Raw genomic sequence first — 19,402 nt, 5'->3', positions numbered from 1 at the left:
TGTTGAAGGTAAAGTATCTTCTTTTTGGGTTACTGATTCTGGCACCAGTCTTCATATGGTTTCAGATTTGTCTTTATTTCATTCGGATAGTCTTGTTCCCCACACCCAACCCATTCATCTTTCAATTGGTGGTTTTGCTCCTGTTACACATATTGGGAATTGTAGCCCCATACCCACTTTACCTCTCATGGACGTCTTACATGTTCCTTCATTTAGTTTTAATTTGTTATCTGTTATCCAACTTACCCAATAACTTCATTGTTTCCTAACTTTCTATCATGATCATTGTGTGATACAGGACCTATGCACGAAGTAGAGGATTGGGACTGGGTAAGGCGTACAATGGACTTTATTATTTGGAGTTGGATCATCCTGTTGTTGTGAACCCAGTCTTTCACGAGCGCACCAAGCACATCGAGATTAATTGTCATGTGGTTCGCAATCAGGTTCGCCATGGTCGCATTCAACCCACCTCCACCACTAGTGCTGCCCAAGTTGCTGACATTTTCACCAATGCCCTTGAAAAATAATTGTTTCTCAATCATAGAGGCAAGTTGGGAGTTCTTTACATTCACTCTTTAACTTGAGGGGGAGAATTAGGTGTGATAAGGATGATTTCTCATCATTTCCCTAATTGTCTTTAATTTGAATTATTTCCATATTATTTGTTTTTCTCATTTGAATTATTTTCATACCATCTCATCCTTCCATTTCAATAGTATCCTAATTTGGCTTGATTGGTTTCTTTATTAAATCATTTTCATACATTGTATTTCCATACAAACATTTCCATGTATTGTATTTCCATGTTTCATATCTTTCTTTTATTGTTCATATTTTATTGTTCATAGTTACCTAACAGCATGGATGTATACTACCTATATATTTGAAGTTCTCTCATATGAAATCATTCCACCATTTTTCTTATTGAGGTTGTGTCTTAATATATAGCACATGCTAGCTATTAGCTCCAAATCCATCAAACGTCTTTTAATAATGTCTTGCCACTTATTTCTATACTAGGTTTTGGGCCGGTTGAAACCTTTTAGAACTTCCATTCATAACAATGCTCGCTTTGCAGGGATGGAGTGGGCAACATGTGGTATTCCCGTTTATGTGGATGGGGTATCACTAAACACGTTATGCACACTCAGGACTCAGGCTGATGTTTCAACGGTAGAAGAAGAGTTAAATCCTTCAATGATAGAACTTGTGTACAGATGGGGAAACGAAGTTGAGTCATGAGTGGGTGACGAATATAATACTTCTACAAAGAATGATGATGTCAAGGAATCTTTATGCTCTCCCATGCACAGCATCCAAACCCCCCACGAAAACAGGAAACTTTGGTAGGTTCCTCTAGATGTCTCAAAATCAAATACAACTTAACGTACACTCATGTGTGAAGACTCAAGACTCAAAAAGTTCTATTTGATGTCTCCTCTTATAAGATGAACCTCTGCTGCAAAACATGCATAGTTGGGACTTGGGACACTTAGAATATCTTGATCATTTGAAAGCTCGGTCTCTCCACCATCAACCTGGAAGCTGTTTACGTATCGACATCCAATTCCGAGCTCGGACTTCTTTTCCAGCGAGGGAACAGCATGTGGCATCAGCTATCAAATCTTGGTCTGATCTCCATTGTTCCTGGGATCATTCATAGTTTGATTCCTGAGATGCCCGCCGTTTTGCCGTTTGCTGCCCCTCTGAAAGCAAATGAGTCTTCATTACACTTGGGATTATACAGGAGGAAAACTCAGAACTCAGGTATGTGTATGGCACTGTCAAATAGGATGAGGACATTAGTGTCCAGAAAATGGTGGTTAATGATGAACTGATGAAGTATGGTATACATGGAAAATGCCCTTTTACATTTAATATTTTCAAACATAGCTATTCTAAAATGCTACATGTAAATGACCTAGTCTTTTATTACATTTTCTAAATAAAATAGCATTCGAACCCATACCTCACCAGCAATTAATTTCTATTGCTGGAAGCTTTTGGGAAGTAACATAGGTTAGACAAACCTTTACCTTTCTTTACTAAATGTTACCTAAAACTGCACATTTTCTCTTGGTTAACGATCAGCACGAACAGTTGAACACTGAGTTGCTGAAACAGTTCGTTTTGTGGGCTACTTTCCTGACGCCCAAGTTATAGGATGCCCTTGCAATGTGGGGAGGTATGTGGGTTCTGTCCATCATGTTGATTTTGGGGGCCTCAAGAATTGCCCTTGGCACAGATAATGCCCACTGCATGCCCCAAATAGCTAGAGGCCTCATATATATCAAGGAACGATAGTGTCCACCAGTCGTCCAGCCTTCTGGAGTTTGGAACCAGTATCTGTACAACCAATAACACATAAGAACATCCCCCCCAAGAAAAGGAAAAACTTCTAATAAGTACAGGCAAGTAATAGTAACAAGCATAAGTATTCATCCCAAAAAAAGAAATAGTAACAAGCATAAGTAATTTTATCACACTAAAGATACTAATATATTTTGCAGTGGAAAAATAACTAGATTGGGAGGTGTAAGTAAATTGACTTAAAGATCCATTTTACGTGGGTTCAGATCACAAAGTGACTACCCGTTTTGTTCTAATCTTAAGCTTGAGATCAAAGAGGAGCTCGATGCTAGACAGCCATCCATGAATATTCCAATTGAGCAGGCCTACTGATTGGAATTGGATTAGAACAATAGGATTTCCATCCACAAGGAAATACAATTCTCAATCAGCAGAGTTATCCTCAAAAGAACCTTGGATGCTGAATGGTATCGAGATCCATCTCTGCTGCACCTAAAGGAAGCAGCCTTCCCAGTTCACACCTACGTCTCGAAAAGGCAAAGGATCTTCTAGTAGATCATTCTGAGGGCACCAACAAAGTTATATGTCAGCTTATCATGCCTTACCCATAACCTTGACACCAGCACTGAGGAAGATTAGTGAGATCATGCTGAAGAAATGCCTAAAGAAGGGGCCAGCAATGGAAAAGCTCAAGAACCAGAAGAAGTGGCATCTGATGAGAGGTGAATATTCATGAACCATTAGTCTACGGATAACAGGTGAAGAACCAATATAACTCCATGGTCAACCCAAATCAGGAGATAAGAATTTTAAGGTTATTCTAGACAGCAGCAACTGTATGAACGTGGTTGCTCAGGTCACCATTCCATGGATCTTACCAGAGCCTAGTCAATATCCAAATAAGTCCAGCACAGATGTTCATCACAGGTATCAGGAACTTAATAAAGGAGGCATGGTACAGTGAGAATCCGGCCTGAGCAGCTTCAAAAGGGTACATGGAGAGTTTCTAACAGAACTCAGCACCAATCCCCACCATTTGGAGTTATCAAACTCACTTCTATTGTTGATTATCTTCTGCCTTATAAAGGATCAACCACCATCCACCCAGACCACAACGGCACATCATTCTCTAGCAGTCCAATTCCTAATTTAGGCCAGACCTAATAATTCTTCTTTTTTACATATTTTAGTACATAACTACATTTACCATTACCACATTTACCAGCTTTGCCAAGAAGGAAAAAGAGCAATAAGACACGACTAGTGTGTACACACACAGGGGCATATCATAAATTTCTTGTAAAGTGGACTGACAGAACTAGTATCAAATGCACATGGATCCCTGAGGATGACCTACAGTACCTTCATCTAGGTTTGCTGGCGAAATAGTAGATCAACAGAGGTGAGTTCTTTCCCTTCAGTTGAACTGATAAGGACATCACTCAGGGATTCAGGAGATAATCAAAGAAACACAGACATATACAGCCACAGATCACTTCAAGGTGTGGTTAGATGTCCTTTATTAACTTGCGTGGAGACATATCTTACTTATTGTGTTGATTGTTTTATTTTGTTCCATTTATTCATTTCCATCCAACGAATAGGAAATAATGTTGGACTGCAAAATTATATATGTAGTAGTAGTACTTTGAAAGTAGTTATTGCTACAACTTATTCTTTGTTAATCTACGGACTTAGATTTTGGACTTCAAGAGAATTATGTACTTCAGAATGGAAGGTTAATGGACATACAGTGGAAGTTGTGAAAATTTCCCTCTGTCCTCTGCAGCATAAGTCACTCCCCACAAACTTGTAAATCCAAGTCGGTATAAAGCCAAGACCCTACCTGTTCCCTAATTATACTCTAATTTGCTATTGCTCTCCCCCCCCCCCCCCTCTTTTCTCCTTTTTCCCCCTCTTGCTCTTCTAATTCTTTTTCTCTTGGATCCTATTGTTGTTTGATGTGGATTTCCAGACCTGTGTCACCAATTTTTTTAACTAAAAAAAGTTCAACAATGTCACAAGCCTAAACTTGATTTTCATCAATCATACCAGTCCCAAATTTTCCCTCCTTTGTCTTGAATTACTACTTGAGCACATGGACATTTGTATTCATCAATTAACAACCAGGAGACACTGAGGACATATTCTCGGAGTCCAATAGTGACCTAGCACTTGATCACACCACTCCCAACTCACAGGTGAAAAAGGGAAAGCACTGATCTATATTTTATCCTTTATTAAATTTCCACTAATCCTCAGAAGAAATTTTTAGCACTTGTATTTGAAATTAGACCTTATTTTTGCACGTTATATTGGGAATTTGTGTAAATAATTTAATATACCACTAGATTTTGGAGCCGAAACTTCCAATGGGGATATTTCCATTTGAATTTTCCAATGGTAATGTCTGAACCAGACTAGCTTGTTCTAAACTTCTATGCCAACCAACTAGTAACACTGGTGGTAACAGCTTAATCCAAAGCTAATACCAGTTCAGCCTGTTTTAAGAAAACTCCTACCACCCCAATCACCACAGTTGTCATGGCACAATAGCTGATCCAAGCCTTCTGAGAGCACTCAATACAAAAGCGACACCACCAAGGCTACCAAGGAGTATAATGTAACCAAAGCACCTGAGCCTCACCTTGGCTGATGTCCTGACAACTCTGACCTTCACACCACTTGATGTTCTTAATCTACATAATTCTCAATTTCTTGCAGTTCTTAATGAAAAGACTTAAAGACGACTACACTAGGCCAAAATTTTCCTCTAAACATAGGTGATATCCTTTAGATGACTGTCATCATCCCTGATTCTCTTGGTAGCCAAGGAAGCATGCAATTTTGGCGAAAACATACAAAATGTCATGGATCATTAATTAATTTTGTCATGCAAAATCGCTGTTTAGCATGACTCGTTTGAATGCACACGGCTTCCATAATGGCCAAGAACATAATATATAAGCAAATTAGTCAAGCATTCAGGAAAACATAGCTAGTCATCTAGAGGAAGCAATTTCAGTGAATAGGAGATACAAAAACATGCAGCATGGCACGTGTTGTATATATTAACTTAAATGAATAATTTAGATGATTAAGAAATCTATCCTTTGTGCTATTTTTATTTTAGCGATAATGACTGTTGCCCCCTTGTACTAAAACGGAATTAATACCTTATCCTCACTTCCCCAGCACTATTTTAAATTACTAATAAAATCTTTACTTTGCCTACTATGATTATTGCCCCCTTGCTGTTAACAGGTGTCTGTTAACTGCTAACGTGGCATATGAGTTTTTCTTATAATGTCCAAACTAGCCTTTACTCATACAAATTCTGTATATCATTACTAGTCTACCCTTGAAGCTAAATTACTTTTTCGCCTTCCCCATCCTCTTCTTCTTCCCCTTCTTCTACCTGCAAACCTTTCCTCAAACCACACTAGGATTCCCATCTCATGACCACTGCCTACCTTTATAAACCCTTCTCTCCAGACTTGCAGCCCAGTCTTGATCAACCTAACCCAACTGACCTTAGGGATTCGGTTCGTGGAGTAATCACCTTGACCTCCAGTTGCTAAAAGACATGATACGCTTCAATTTTCCATTCATTTTCTTTTCTTGTGCATCATGCAGGGTCTTATCCTCGAAAGTTTGCCTATATTGATTGGTATCTGTCTGTATGACTGTATATTTGCTCAGTTTTTATTTGTTCTCTCTGATATGTATACCTTAGCTAATTAATGTGTGCGTTAACGACTACCTCTTGACTTATGACTGTCTAAGAAGTCATTCCATCCTTTATTGGGTCATGGACATCTCAATATCATCCAGAATGCCAATGCCATAGCTTCAATCTCGTCACTAATCCTAGAAACACTAATCATGGACAAAATCAAAAAAACTTTAACCTAAATAAATTTATGCTAAATGGGTTTCATAGTTTTTCAGCTGGTATTTTGTTCTCTGAACTTGAAAAAACATATAGCTGTTGCCACTTTAAGTTCTTTATGTGAATAACGGGAATTTCATCATCATCTTCTTTCACTCCTAGAAATGTAGATGACAGAGACCCAGATGAATGTTGCCTGATTCTGTAGATGGGAATGGGATCGCTGATAGCGAATAATCTAAAAAGTAGACCTTCACCAAAAGTTAGCATGTCATTTTACTTCTTTCTTTTTTCTTCTAATCTCTGTCTGTCTGTTCAACTCCAGAGAAGTCACAGAGAGTCCCATCCACATAAAGTGAGGAATTTCAGATTCAGACATAACAACTCCAAATATTTCATCCTTGCCAAATGATTGGTAATCTAAGAAGTATCGAGTTTGCAAAATTCAAACGTTCCTAGATGAGAATTTTAGAGGACAATAAAGGAAAATGACGCAAAAAGGGAAAACTCTGGCCCAGAAATGCAAGGAAAGGAGAAACAGATGAATGGAAGATAAACAGCAGAATTGGAATGAAAGGCCAACCAGAAACAGAGATTTGAAAATGCCGATTTTCTAATCTAATATTCTTGTTTCTTACCCACAACTGGGAACTGATAGAAAATCAATCAAATCACAAGTGTGAGAATGTGATTAATGTCGCTGCAACTAGTGATGGAATGTGAAAGATGGGTGAACCAGGTACGTCTTCACCCATCTCTTAAATCAAATGGGTTATTATATTTTGAAGGGGAATTTTTAATTTGAAGTTCTAGTAATTAGAACGAAGGGTATAATAGACATTCTACATAACAACCTAACAGACACCTAACACTATTTAAAGTGAAGGGACAACAGTAATTTCATAAAGTGTAAGGTGTCATAATGATGCTATAGTATAGGGGGACATCAGTAATTATCCCTTTATTTTATTTATTTCATCGACTGCATAAACGGTGGTTGCATGGTACATTACATGTTAAAACATGATGAAGTCCAGAGGATGCAATAAATTAGACAAAGGAAATACACATCCAGTAACAACATAAGCAGCCAAAGAATGTAAAAGGCAGAGAAATGTACCCATATCCCTCTTCTGACCATCCAGCAGTGAAAATGCCCTCAGCTGTTGTGAATGCTTGTTCCTCCATGCCAGCAAAAATCATTGTCGCAGCCACACCATAGGTGACACCTGTCCAGATTTCACGTGACTGCATGCAAGTATCATCTACCTTTCCATTTGGATGCATTCCATTTACAGCACCTATCCTCCCTCCTCTAATTTTCATAACATTGAAATCATATATTTTATGGAGGGTGCTTTTGATTTTGTAATCATCGAAAAGCGGAGGCAAACCAGAAGAGGCTGTATACCAATGCCCTGCAAGTTGATCAGCCTGTATAGATTTACTGTTACTACTTGACCCACTATCATAGTCAAAATATGATCCGTTCCACAGTTTTGCTTCAAACACAGTTTTGGCCTTTGAAAAAATCCTTTTGCACTTGTCAGCAAAAGGCCTATCACCAAGACGAACAGCCATTGCAGCAGCAGCTTGGAGTGCTGCAAGCCACAAGCAACCACAATAAGCACTAATTCCGTGAACTGTCCAAGTATCGTAAGTTTGATCAGGGAATCCATCATTCTCAATTAGACCATCACCGTCCCTGTCAAACTGTTCCATGTACTCCATAGCAGCACAAACAGCTGGCCATACATCCACTCCAAATGACAAGTCATCTGTTGCAGCAAAATCTCTGTACACTTGAAGAACAAACTTTGGATTGAGGTCCTTCCACTTACTTGTATCATGAATATTATATGCATTCATTTCATTCCATGGGTCATGTGTTCCCAAATCATGGGGAACAGCTCCTCTCACCTTACGAATTCCCCAATTGCCCTCTGCCAGAAACCTAACTTTCCTTCCATCCTCAGATAAGACCGCTTTTGCAAACTCACGTTGTATACTGAGCTCAATTTTAGGAAACAGTGCTAGGAGGGCAAAAGATGCATAGAAATGGACATCGTATGTACACCACATGATATACTCTACTCCCTCCAAGTACAGGAATCTACCTACATCGTCATTATCTGGATTGTTTTTAAAATGCATAAAGCCATTTTCCCTCTTCAAAGGAGCAACTGGCATATCTTGACATGAAGATCTCTCATCTGTTCTCTCCTTGCGTAATTCGAAAGCACTATCATTACCATTAATACCACTATGTGCAACAGCAGCAGCTTCAGCGCAGTTTAAATTGGCTACAGTTCCTCTCTCATCAGCCTGATCTGTTTTTGTGGCTCTGCAGTGATTACCACCTGAGCGCATGCTATCATCTGAAGCTCGTGATGGTGGTGAATCTGTATTGATAAATCAACAGGTCATTGCTACTATCTGAAGCAGTATTTAATAAGAAATTTTCATAGTTTAGATTAATCATGGATACATTCCTAATCTGAAGAAATGAGACTATATCATTGTGTTGTTGCCTACTGTTTTTGAACTAATGTTTTGTTTTGGCTTGGTGCCTAGGGAAAAAGCTAGGGCTCCCCTTTAGCTTTGTTGTATGGCTTTGTACCCACTTTTGAGCATTTGTTTCCTTCTTTGGTTTTGGCTGGGCTTTGCCCTTAGTTCTCCTTGTATTCTCCCGTCCCTTTTTCTTCCCTTTGATTAAGGAATTATTTATTCATCTAAACACAAAAAAGGAGAGACTATCATCTAATCTCTTAATGAAGGTGCATACTGAAGTTCTAGCACTTGCAGCTTCTCTTTTTCCTAAGGGAGTCCAGAATATGGTCACTTCAGATAATCAAATATTCCAACTTCATATATCACCAAAAACTGAGAAATTCTCATGTTGCTTAGTTAGTATAGACAAATACCAATCCAAACTGTCCCTCCAGCAACCAGAAAGTAGAGCTCGTTAAACAATGTAAATTTGTACCTGCAACAATAGGACAAATCATTATTATGTAACATGTATCACTTGAGATAGGAGCAGGTACATTCAATTTCATTTAGTAATGCCTTCAAAAAACATACACATCAGAAGCCAGATGATGTAGACATGTAACAAGGGCTTTCTTTAGTGGGAAAAGGCTTTGGGTTGGGTAATATTATACACGCAATGGTCCTTCGATCAGATGAGTTTACTTTGTAAGTAGCCAATTTAATGGATCAATAATATGGGTAGAAGGTAGGAAAATGGGATTTTTTTCTCTCTTAGCCTGTTAGAGCCCTATTTGTAGTCGATTTCCTTTATGATTGGGTTAGGCCTTTCCTTTTCACGGTAGCAGCCTAATCTTGAGTTTTTTAATATAAGGTGTCACAGGGTCAAGTATTGAATAAACTTAGGCTTATGAAATTTGCTTTCCAGGCTGGCTGTTGCCTTCTTCCTCCCTTATGGGGGCTCAGTTTAGTATGTAATACAAACACAATAGGATTGGTGTGCAAATCTAGTCAACTCCTTGACGTTGTGAATCCCAGAGGTTCATTTGGTGGGATTGGTTGGACCAATCACCTCCTAAATGGCGTGAAGCCTGCCAGGTTCAAATGGAAGCTTCTGCTTCAACCACGTAGAAGATTTATTACATTATCAGGTTTAGACTCAACAACCTACTTCGCCGAAGGACAGCAACTACACATCCAAATTTTTTATTCATTCCACAAAGCCATTTGCCTGGAATTACCCCTTTATCCTTCAGTCCTATTTCTACTAGGATTCCAACATAACTTCAGAATTCAACGTGATTTAGTTGCAGCTTCCAACAAATATTCTACCCTCCATCAACTTGACATAACCTTCACCATCAACCCTAAGTCAGGCCCGCAAGTGAACCTTACACTTATTCTTGCCTACTTAAAAGTTGGCTAGTTCTTTGAGAATCCTGATTAATTGGTTCCTAGTTAACCCTTTCAGTTCAAGGCCACATCACCTGAACCCTGCGCTAAATCACCCATGTATTCTCAAAACTAACACTTAGTAATCCTACTTGGGGTGACAAATAGCTAGCAAACAATACTGACAACCTCTCTCTCTCTCTCTCTCCAATCCATTTTGATGGATATAATCCTGTTGTAATCCTACTTGGGGTGACAAATAGCTAGCAAACAATACTGACAACCTCTCTCTCTCTTCAATCCATTTTGATGGATATTCGATGTCTTTTGACCTCTATTATATCATTGTTTAGAATTTAAATCTTTATATATGGTCATACATACTCCACATCTATTACTATGAAACCAAAGAGAAAAGTAAAAAGTCATCCAACAACTTAGCTTTTTCGCTCTTCCATCTTGTCTCTCAGACATGGTTCAAGATCTCCCTCTCGACACCCATCTTGCCCCCTCAAAAAAGAGAGATCTCGCTTGAGATCCTGTATTTTTTCTTGGCCAACTGGAGTGAACTTGAGGACCCATCTTGGGGGGTTTTAAGGTCAGGTTGGGCTAAAAATTGGTATCTAGTCTATTTTAGGCATTATAAACACAATGATGGCTTTAGATTTGTGAGAAGACAACCCTAAAGATGAATTCTAACTCGACCCTAAGTTTGAACTCAAAATGCTGCAAGAATGAACATGCAAGGTTATAAAACATGAAATATAGAACCATTAGGACATATAAATGAAAAGCAAGTGATAAAATACATCAAATAACTTAAAAAGCAGAACAATTCCATCCATAAGAGTACGATACAACATCACATTCTCGACTATCAAGAGTACAATAATACAATCATCATAAGTTCATAATAGAAGTTAGGTATGACCCATGCTTTTGTTGCCGACAACCTTCCCCCCAACTCATACAGTGGAGGTTGTTGGGGGAAGCTCCCCCGGGCCTATAGAGGCCTTATATGATTTTGGGCCTCCGGATTTCCTTTGCAGTTTGGGCTTGGGCTCATGAATAGTTGTTGCAGCCTTGGTTGAAGAACTTCTTCAAATGGCCTTATTTGATCTTCCTTTCTTGATGTAGATGTGCTAAACCTTGCTGCAGGTCAAGATCCGACATCAATCCGACAAAAAGTAAGGCAAAATGGAGGTTTGAAAGGTTTCGGCGAGTTGGGAGGCAAGAGAGAGAGAGCAAGACAGATCAAGATCTCAACCTGTCTTGCTTGAAATATGAAATTTTTAAAGAGGCTAAGTGGACCAAGATCTTGGTCCAAACCGAGATCTTGACTCGACTGAGATCTCAAATCTCAGTCGAGATTTACTAAAAAGGAGATCTTGCATGAGATCTCAACTCGCTGTCTCAAAATAGTGAGATCTCGGCGAGATCTCAAACCATGCTCTCAGATACATAAAGACATATATCCTTTGTCTCTTTATAACAACCTACCAAATCCATGCTGAAGGATCCAGTGTTCCAGAAAACTAATCTGATGCTCCAGGGCTGATATATTTTCTCTCACCTTTCTACTTAGATGCAAGAAGGTTTGATAACTTCAACCCATCCAACCCCACCCCCGTTCCTCCTTGGTAGTGCATGTAATGATGTGGTACCAAAAGGTCCAGAACAAGACACCTAGTTCCCAAGTCAGTTCATGAATATAAATCAGCCTCTTGAAATTGTCTATATAACATATCACAATAATAACAGTCCAGAAAAACCCATAAAATGGCATGGATAAACTCATAACCAACATAATTTTTTATCTGCTATTTCATTTTTAGGAGGAATCATATTATGATTGCAGACATTTGAATACCATTCTGGAAGCTTGTCATCTCTGAGAATAGGATTCTGCCAGTTCTCTATCTCTTCCTCCCACCACTTATAATCTGAAAGAAATTCACATTGAAGTCAGTTTCCTGTAGTCAAGTCAAACCACAAACTCGTGCACACTTTGGTACCCAGAAGAGGACTAGAAATTGAGTATATAACTAGAGTCCAAGTGGTGAAGCATTTTTATGTGATTCCCAAGGCTCCATAATTCAACAATAAGTCTTAAAAATAAAATTCAGTGTAACATGGGTATTTTCACTCACTAATTAACGCATCATGCACAATATCACGAGCAGCCCTTTCAGAAGTGCCATAGTATTTGGTGTACCTCCTGCAACAGAATGAACTAATAAAGAATAATTCCAAATGAAACTTAGTTTTAATTGGCATGCTAAATTTCTGACAGAAATGTCCTCCTTTCCTTTTAACTCCTTGTCCATAAATCTAATGGCTTACTACTCACTATGAGCCTTTGAACACTGTAGTGTGTCTTCGGTTGGCATCAGAAGAAACAAAAAGAAAAGAAAATTATCAAAACAAGGATGGTTCTCTTGCCCCTGAGAATTTTCTCCCTGTTTGATTATTTATTATGAGATAGAAGAGTCTACTATTAAAATGATATTTACATCAATCTTTACCCAGTTTTCTACTGCCACCAAATAATAATTCTTGCATGAAGTTAAGCAAACTCTCAAGTTGTCAAGAAATTTGGAATAAAACAATTATCATCTGCAGGAACTGATGAATCAGGTATGCATTTTGGCACAAGTTGAGATGAATATATGGTAGAAGCTTAGGTAGATTGAGGAATTGAGGGGCCTCGAAATAATGTTCGTTTGCAACACTTGAGCAACCAGAATCCTCTGCCAGCAACTGTCTCGAAAAAATAAAATAAAATAAAATCAGAAACCTCTATCTCCATAATTTGTTTGTATGCTTTGTTGTTAATGGAAAATGTGTAGCTTCAGCACCAAAAAGAAAAAGGCTAATGTGTAGCTTGTTTTTTTTATGATTTGACTGTGTCTTATCTATTTACTTATTTTAGCACTGGAGAGCTTAAAAACTTATCTATCAGAGAATCATTTCCTATGATGGGACAAAGAAGCCATCATGAAGAGAAAGCCAAGGGATGAATTGCAAGGGTATTGCAAGCCCTAGCAAAGAAGATGATGATGTGAACCAGATCCAGGGCCATTTCAGTACAGGAACACGGGCTGAAACAGGGCCTAGGTTGATGCCCAGCACCCATGGCCCTAAAGGATATTGCACTAAGCGGCATTTTGGTAATTTGGACTATTCTAAATAAGTCCAATTAGGATTGGTTGGATTCAGCATGTTAGTAGGAGTCCTACTCTATTATTTTGGTATTTGGTTTAGTTTTGGTCAAGTTATGTCAGAGTCCAAATCTAGTTAGAAGTCTTTACAAAAAGATTCCTTCAGTTGTAATCCAATTTCTACTGGGAAACGACTCCTGTTCCTGTTTGTAACTTGAATCATCCTAGATTGAGATAAGTTAGAGTTCTTAGTAGAATGGGAGTCATAAGTAAAGTAGAAGTCCTAATTTGATTTGTTTTTTAATTTTCAGTCCTAGTAAGCCTTCAATGTAACTATGTAAGGCTACAAATATAGCCCCACAGTCGTACACAAGGCAGCTTACGAATTATTGAACAAGCATTGTTGAAGCTGGGCTGAGTGGAGTCGTCGGTTTCCAGGGAAGGAAGCCTGCGTCTGCTGGTGTTTTCATATTTTCTGCAATTCTGCAATTTCCTCTCCTCTACAAGTATTTAAAACCCCCACCCCTGCCCCTACCCCCCTCTCCCCCCCCCCTGTTGCAGACATCTTTGCCCCCTCCCCTAGCATGTGGTAGCCTTTCCCCTCATCCCCTAACCCTACTTTCCCATCCTCCCCACCCCCCACCCCCACCCCAAAAAAAAAAAAATTCCCCCATCACAGCCCCCTTTCTTCCCCCATTTCCCTTCCTCATCTCTTGCGGCAGCCTTATTGTCTCCCCAAACTTCTGAATCCTCTCCCATTCCCTCACCCAAACTCCAACCCCTTTGAGCACAAATACCCCACCCCTTCCCTAATTTTAAATCCCCATCTCCAAGCCTAATTTCTTCTCAAAACCCTGAAACTCCGCTACATCTTCTCCAAAACCCTAGCTCCTATCACCTAGATCTTTAAAACCCATCACCCGAATTAAATTCCCTTTTGGATTCATCATCCCCTTCCCTCCTCTACCTTCAACCCTAACCCTAACCCCGCCAACCCCCTAAAAACCCTAGAATTAGAAACCCTAATTTCTGGATCCCCAAAACCCTAGGAAGTTGAATCTGCATTTTAAAATAACCCAATTCAGAATCAATTTCCATAAACCCTAGCTCCTAAACCTTAGCCGAACCTTCCTTTTTCAAACCTTAGATCCATGAAAAAGCCCTTATACCATAACCACATGGTTCAAGGAAGCCTAATTTACAGCTGAATTCAATTTAATTGACCCTGAAGACCGGGCTTCAACTTGGGAGTTACGTCTGAAGTGAGTTATTTTGAGTCCTTTCTGGTGTTTGATAGTATAATGCATACGGTATAAGCTCCGTTTGATTAATGTCTCTTCCAGAAATGAATTTTACTGAATTTGATCAAGTAGGAGGCAGACTTCTAAGATCTAACAGAACCAGCTAGCATGAGGCCTGATTTGCTGTTTTACCAATCTAATAGACTTGTGGCTTTGACCAAATGATGGGCAAGGTTAGTGGAGGGATTGTTGAGTTTGGGGAAGTTTGGATGAGTCCTACTTTTTAGGAGCGAATCGAAGAAGTTACGGAAAGGTGCCAATGGCATTGAGGAGTTACAGTTATTTAGTACTGAAACTTGAGAGGGAATGTAAGGGAAATGGTAGCGATGATTTCGTCCAACAGAGATGTGGTTTTGATGTGGAAGCGTGAAGTTATATGAAATTGCAAGTTTTGACATTTTAATGGAGGTTGTGATAATGATCGAATGGTTTTATCAGCCAGCAAAGGAATTTGAGAGTGGGGAATGATATATGGGGCAATGTTGATTTAGGATGGGTTCTAATGTTAAATCTAGGCTGCCGGTAGGTTTTACTAGGCTAGGGATTCCAAAAACGAAAAAAGAAAGGGGAAAAGGAGAAGATGATGGAGTTTAGTTAATCTGGATATTAATTACCAGATAATGGTAAAATTAGGAGACTACTCATCTAGTGGCCTTGGATATTACTCACCAAGAAACCTAACAGAAACTTGATTATGACTCGCCAAGAACCTCCAACTTGGATGTTACTCCCACGTCTCAGCCTGGATATGATTTGCCAGACCAGTCCAACGAATGGAAGAATAAAAACAGCAGCAAATTTCAATAATCAACTCTTATTTATTCTTCCACTGATGGTGTATATATAGGGGCTTACAAAATAGGTCCTAAAACTAGTAGGACCTGACTAGGAATTAAAAACAGAAACAGTAACACCCCTAATATGGTTAGAACTTGATTCACATTTGGAATTAGAAATTAAATCAGAAAATAGACTTCTAACTTAGGACAGCTTCCATAACTGTCTAACTGACTATAAAACAGATTAGAATTTCCTGACTAACTAATTTATTTCAGCTCAAAACTAATTGAAGACAGTGGATATAAAACACTAGTATTTGAGTTCAGTACAAAATTAGGTAGCTAATTAATTTATATCAACTGAACTCAAATACCAGTGTTTTACATCCACTAAGTTGGCCGACTACATTGGTAACCCATGGAATGGAGGTCCAACCCACATATATCAACCTTAGGTTTTTTACTAACAAAAGCAGGCCTCGTTGGTGCTGCATTTGCATCAATTTCTTTACTTCTCTTTGGCATCTATTACCAAACAACAGGTTTTAATTTTTATTCCCTTTAAATTCTTTTGTAGTTTTCACTAACCTCCTCTCCCCCCCCCCCCCCTTTTTTTTTCTTTCCAAAATCCTATCCAAACAAACACAGCCTCAGATTTCAGATGAAAACCTTAAATTTCAGAGATCTGTAGGCTACCAACTGATTTGAAAAGTGGTTGCATGGTTTAACAGAGAATGGTGAAGGACAACCATCTCCAAGTGGAAAAAAAATGTCTAAAATCATCAGGGAAGCAATCATCACAGTTCAAGGCAACACAAATTATTTTTCCAGCAAGGTAGAATTCGGAATACAACAATATCATACAACAGTCACATCAACCCTTCTCCACTCTCACCCCCACTCAAAAAAAAAATCGCTTGGAACTTGAGGTCCATCTAGCCTTGTATATCAAAACACCAGATTTTAATACAGAAAAAGACAGAGCAACATTACCTGTAGTAGGAACAACCTTTCAAAAACTTCACTTTTGGAGATGACCACGCTACAGCAAATGCAATAGTGCACTTTCCATGAGGTTCTACCCACGCAGATGCTGAAACTGCAGCACAAGGTGTCTCTCCAGGTGATGATGGTCTGCTGGGTCCAGCATCAAAATTTTCCCGATCAAAATGCCCATCCTTCAGACAAAAGCATTCAGTTTTCATATTGTTTATTTCTAGTCTAAGCAATTCTGGGTACAACAATATTTAAAATATTGTGCACTATTGTACTGGAAGGATTACCGAACAAAACTTTCCAACATTATTTTCAAAGATGAGACATGTGGTATTAAGTGGACAGATAAATTGCCACAGGACAGGACATTAGGTTAGATAGAAAAACATATGGCTTCCCATATTAGCAAGACAGTCACAATCCATTTTCCAGTCCCCTCTAGGGAGGGGAATCTGAACCTAAACATATGACCTTTATAGTTGTGCAGCTACCAAAGGTTAGCAAACTATATTGAAATAAATGAAATGTAGAAGCAGCATACGGCAGAAGAAACAACCATTACCTGTACCATTTTATCCCACATATCTTTGGCTGTGACTTCACTAGCATCAGATAGTCCAAAACATGGCAAAACTGTCACATCCACATTCTGAGTTTCACAAGCTGCTATAGCAAAAGTGACTGGAGGAGTATCTTTTGGGGTCCTGCATTGTTATATCAAACTTGTAAATACTTTTACTCCATAATATTTACAAAATAAAAATAAAATGATAGTTGTAATAAATCAATAAACAATTGTCAAAGAAAAAAGGGCCAAGGGGTCAAGAGTCAAACAATATCTTTGAAATTCCACAAGATGAAACCACAAATAGATTTTAGAAGTTCAAAGGTAAAGACCAAAAGAAACAACAATAGAACCCATCTGTAGGTCAACTTAGTCGTCATGGTGCCATTAGATGAGAAAAAGACTCTACAAGATCACATAAAGTCATTGGGAAATCCGCAAGCAGTTCATCATAAAAGACCCAGGAGGAGAGCTTCAGTTGTGACAAGATGTCATCAAATGAGCAAAGGACATAAAAGGATCGCCCAAAAGAGAGAGAAGGGGGGGGGGACTTAAGGAAATCTGGATGCAGTTCCTCATAAGCTGGGCACAGGTCCTGCCAGCATTAGAAACAACCTACGGAAATCTGCTAACCAATCTTCATAATAGAGCTATCAAGGATTGACCACTTGCTTGTGATGAAGAAGCACACCAGAAACTCCATCTTTTCCTCTGTCAACAAGAAAGAAGCCAAAAAAAAAATCAACTTCAGAACATAATAGAGCTAGATATTGATGACCAACCAACAAAAGATAGCACAATTAAACGTAGATGACCAACAAATACGGAATGCACTAACATGAAAGGTTCGTTCACATGATCTCCTGACAGGTGTGAGATTCCTCCAATTGAATTCTGTCAAACAGAGACATGATGAATGAACTCCTTGTAGCAGAAGACTGGTAGAGCATTATACAACACACAAATCAGTATAACTGGATAAGACAATAGCTGTCAAGATGTATACTCACTGCCCAGCTTAAGAGAAGGCTGACTTTTGCCCTTTCTTTCCCAGTGTTCACCAACTACAGAGGAAAACACACGCCAGAGATTAAAAATCAATATTCAGTGCTGCAACTTAACACCATAAATGAATAGAAATGGAAGTTTACTGACACAACTTAGTATATATGTTAAAAACTAGATCATTCTTATGAAGAAGAACCAGTTTAGAATGTTTTTCATGCAGAGTAGAAATGAATCCACATTGGTTCAGTGACTTGTAGGAAGTTAATTCTTTAGATTCAACAAGAGACAATTGAGTGTATCTTGATTACCTCAGTTATAAATCAGTGTCTAGTTGTTATTATTTTTATTTTACTTAGACAGATATGTGTATCCATGCTATAGACAGAAAAGTGCACTTTTAGATTGACAGAGGTTCTAGCACCTCCAGCTAAAAGATAATCATTATCTGCAGTCTGAGATGTACTAAAGGATTGAGATCTCAGTAAATTCCATTTTTCTCCTCTCCCACCTCTCCATCTTGGGAATATTTCTTTCTATTGGCTATATATCTGTATTGGACCTGGTTTTAGTCAAGCCCAAAAACGAGACAATTCTGGTTTCAAGGATTTGACCCTGATTGGTTTGCTTTGACCAGGCCTGATGCCAAGATAACTTGAAGATTTTCCATGGACATACCAAGTGCATCCAGTATTCATATTCTCTAAATTTTTGTATTTCTTACATCATTACCAGAGCTATAAATTACAACCAGAGCAACCTCAATTTGATTTGAAAGATTTACAATTTAGATGCTTCACCAGGAAGGTATCAATAATAAACAATATCTTTTCTTGGATGAATAAAAAACTCATTAACCAAAGGAAGAGGAGAAAGGGGAACAATTACAACAAGATAGCTAAGGGCAGAGCCCTACTGGGGCCACAAGGCTGTAAAGTGAAACGCCAGAAAACCAAGGCCAGAGACTGTAAACAACACAAGGAGTGAAGTTAAGATTACTACTTTTCGTCTTCTTCTTCTTCCCAGAAAAATTGAGCTCGACAATGAAGTCTACATCGTGGTGGTGGCGCCCTTTGGTAGACTGACTACTTTTCCTGTAACCGCAAAGTGGAGGACACGGGTATGGGAGTTGGAAAAATCCCCAGGCTCAAGGATGGAAAGGTCTAGGGGAGAGAGATGGGGCTGGGAAAGACCAAGGCTGGAGGGCATGGGAGGGATAGCAAGTGATGGACCTGAGGGAAAGGTTAAGAGAAAAGGAAGGCAAGGAGGTTGGGAGAAGGAGGGGTGGGCTCAAACTAGGTGGGCCGAAAGGGAAGAAGAATTGGTAGGGTGAAGGGAGCAAATGGGTAGGGTCGAGGGGGTGGGCCAAGTGAGAAGGATTAGGGGGCGGGATAGGGAGAGGTCTAGGTTAAGTGAGGCAGGTGAAGAGCTAAGGGAGGGAAGGACGGCAGGGTTTGGGTTGGGTTGATGGTGTGGGCTAAGAGAAAAGGGACAGGGCTGGATAATGG

The 19,402-nt window shown here is 39.1% G+C and overlaps 1 protein-coding gene across 4 annotated transcripts in view; it reads right to left on the bottom strand.

Annotated features, from left to right (window-relative positions):
- Positions 1 to 1,006: 1,006 nt before the first annotated feature.
- Positions 1,007 to 19,402, bottom strand: part of LOC149022939 (Beta-glucosidase, GBA2 type family protein) — a 31,672-nt gene continuing 13,276 nt past the window's right edge. For 2 of the 4 annotated variants that reach the window (XM_089150821.1, XM_089150820.1), the window contains 10 exons: positions 17,900 to 17,953; positions 17,728 to 17,783; positions 17,562 to 17,600; positions 16,887 to 17,028; positions 16,322 to 16,506; positions 12,238 to 12,305; positions 11,958 to 12,030; positions 9,130 to 9,191; positions 7,326 to 8,607; positions 1,721 to 2,349 (listed from right to left, as the gene is read on the bottom strand). In XM_089150821.1, the coding sequence (XP_089006947.1) occupies positions 2,091 to 2,349; positions 7,326 to 8,607; positions 9,130 to 9,191; positions 11,958 to 12,030; positions 12,238 to 12,305; positions 16,322 to 16,506; positions 16,887 to 17,028; positions 17,562 to 17,600; positions 17,728 to 17,783; positions 17,900 to 17,953 (2,220 nt within the window). In that variant the 3' untranslated portion in view covers positions 1,721 to 2,090. Of the gene's footprint in view, positions 2,350 to 7,325; positions 8,608 to 9,129; positions 9,192 to 11,957; positions 12,031 to 12,237; positions 12,306 to 16,321; positions 16,507 to 16,886; positions 17,029 to 17,561; positions 17,601 to 17,727; positions 17,784 to 17,899; positions 17,954 to 19,402 lie in introns of all 4 variants that reach the window. The other 2 variants (XR_016172486.1, XR_016172487.1) reach the window with 2 other exon arrangements.

Source organism: Hakea prostrata, chromosome 3, assembly GCF_041222555.1.
Source record: "Hakea prostrata isolate BN-2017 chromosome 3, UWA_Hpros_2, whole genome shotgun sequence".
NCBI lineage: Eukaryota > Viridiplantae > Streptophyta > Magnoliopsida > Proteales > Proteaceae > Hakea > Hakea prostrata.
The sequence above is the reverse complement of the archived record's forward strand: the minus strand, read 5'-3'. Positions and strand labels throughout refer to the sequence as shown.